Source organism: Quercus lobata, chromosome 12, assembly GCF_001633185.2.
Source record: "Quercus lobata isolate SW786 chromosome 12, ValleyOak3.0 Primary Assembly, whole genome shotgun sequence".
In the NCBI taxonomy this organism is placed as follows: Eukaryota; Viridiplantae; Streptophyta; class Magnoliopsida; order Fagales; family Fagaceae; genus Quercus; species Quercus lobata.
In genome coordinates, this window is record NC_044915.1 from 26,713,447 (window position 1) to 26,715,672 (window position 2,226).

The following is a 2,226-nucleotide window of genomic DNA, read 5'->3' on the forward strand; positions in this document are numbered from 1 at the left end:
GGAAGATTCACAAGTTTCACCCCGTTAACCGCGCCGATAGACCAAGTCCTAATGCAGATTAAGGACGAAGGGTCCCTGACGTTCCTAGGAAAGCTGAAGAGTGATCCCAGCAAAAGGTCCAGAGACAAATATTGCCGCTTCCATCGTGACCACGGCCACGACACAGCCGATTGCTACGACTTGAAGCAACAAATCGAAGCCCTTATCCGACAAGGGAAGCTGCAGAAGTTCGTCAACAAGGGAAGAACGGATCAACCCCCATAAGAACAACACCCCCGCCGAGAAGACGGGCGGCCAAGACCCCCATTAGGGGACATAAGAATGATAATCGGAGGAACGGCTGCGGCCGGATCGTCAAAAAAGGCTCGCAAAACATACCTTCGGATGGTGCAGAATGTCCAGCTGACGGGCATAGTGCCAAAGATAGCAAAAAGAGAAGGCCATGTTTTTTGGTTCTCGAAAGAGGATGCACGGCGCCTACACCATCCACACGACGATGCCCTCGTCGTCAGCCTGCGAACAGGAGACTACAACATGCACCGAGTGTTGATCGACAACGGCAGCTCGGCCGATATCATGTACTATCCGGCATTCCAGCAAATAAGGATTGACAAGGAGCAGCTGATACCGACAAATGCTCCGCTCGTTGGTTTCGGAGGGAGTAGGGTATTCCCTTTGGGCTCGGTAACGTTACCGGTGACGATAGGAGATTACCCCCAACAAATCACCAGGAACGTGACATTCTTGGTGGTCGATTGTTCGTCCGCCTACAATGCTATTCTTGGATGACCTACGCTCAACTCGTGGAAGGCGGTAACATCAACTTACCACCTAATGATCAAGTTCCCAACGGAGTATGGGATAGGAGAGCTACGCAGAAGTCAAGTTGCCGCACGAGAATGCTACGTAGCTATGATGGAAATGCAAGACCAAATCCAAGCCTTGAGCATAGAAGAGCACCGAACGATGGCAGAACCCACAGAGAGGCTGGAGGAGATAACTCTCGACAGTTCCAATCCGGACAGAACCACCAAGATCGGAACGCTTGCCAAACCCGCAATCCGTCAAGAGCTCGTAGCTTTCTTAAGGAGCAATAAGGATGTGTTCGCCTGAAGCCATGACGATATGCCAGGAATAGATCCCTCGGTCATGGTACACAAATTGAATGTATTGCCCTCATTTCCACCCGTCCGACAAAAGAAGAGAGTGTTCGCACCGGAACGAGACCAAGCAATAGCAGAAGAGGTCCGCAAACTCCAAGAGGCAAGTTTCATCAGGGAAGTCTACTATCCCGATTGGCTGGCGAATGTGGTAATGGTAAAGAAACCGAGCGGCAAGTGGCAGATGTGCGTGGATTTCACCGATCTTAACAAAGCGTGCCCTAAAGATAGCTACCCCCTCCCAAGGGTCGACGTCCTAGTAGACTCGACGGCTCAACACCAATTATTAAGCTTCATGGACGCCTTCTCGGGTTATAACCAGATCCGCATGCACGAGGCCGATCAGGAGAAGACTTCGTTCGTAACCAGCCAAGGACTATTCTGTTACAAAGTAATGCCATTCGGCCTGAAGAATGCGGGGGCAACATACCAGAGGCTAATGAACAAGATGTTCGCGCAGCAAATCGGGAGGAATGTCCAAGTCTATGTCGACGACATGCTGGTAAAGAGCCGGAAGGAGGAAGACCACCTGGAGGACCTTAAGGAAACATTCGGTACGCTCCGATCCTACAACATGAAACTCAATCCGAGAAAGTGCGCATTCGGCGTAACGGCAGGCAAATTCCTAGGGTTCATGGTTTCCCAGAGAGGAATTGAGGCTAATCCGGACAAAATCCGAGCCATAGTAGAGATGGCCCCTCCGCGAAATGTGAAGGAGATACAAAGCCTTAACGGCAGGATAGCGGCATTAAATAGATTTGTGTCGAGAGCAACGGACAAGTGCTTGCCTTTCTTTCGCACATTAAAGAAATCTTTCGAGTGGACGGACGAGTGTCAGCAAGCGTTTGTGGAATTAAAGGCATACCTATCTTCACCACCCCTATTGAGTCCCTCGCAACCTGGTGAAGAACTTTTCCTCTACTTGGCCGTCTCCTCTGTCGCCGTCAGCGCGGCCTTAATCAGAGAAGAGGATAATGCACAGAAGCCTGTATACTATGCCAGCCGGGCTCTCCGCGGTGCCGAAGAAAGATACCAACCCATGGAGAAACTCGCTTTTGCATTGGTC

At 50.8% G+C, this 2,226-nt stretch overlaps 1 protein-coding gene across 1 annotated transcript in view; it reads right to left on the reverse strand.

The window, feature by feature from the left end:
* The window catches only part of LOC115970459 (katanin p60 ATPase-containing subunit A-like 2), a 10,657-nt gene extending 10,213 nt beyond the window's left edge, over positions 1-444 (reverse strand). The window contains exon 1 of the mRNA XM_031090090.1: positions 379-444. Coding sequence (XP_030945950.1) covers positions 379-444 — 66 coding nt within the window. The remainder of the gene's footprint in view (positions 1-378) is intronic.
* Between the last annotated feature and the right edge of the window lie 1,782 nt (positions 445-2,226).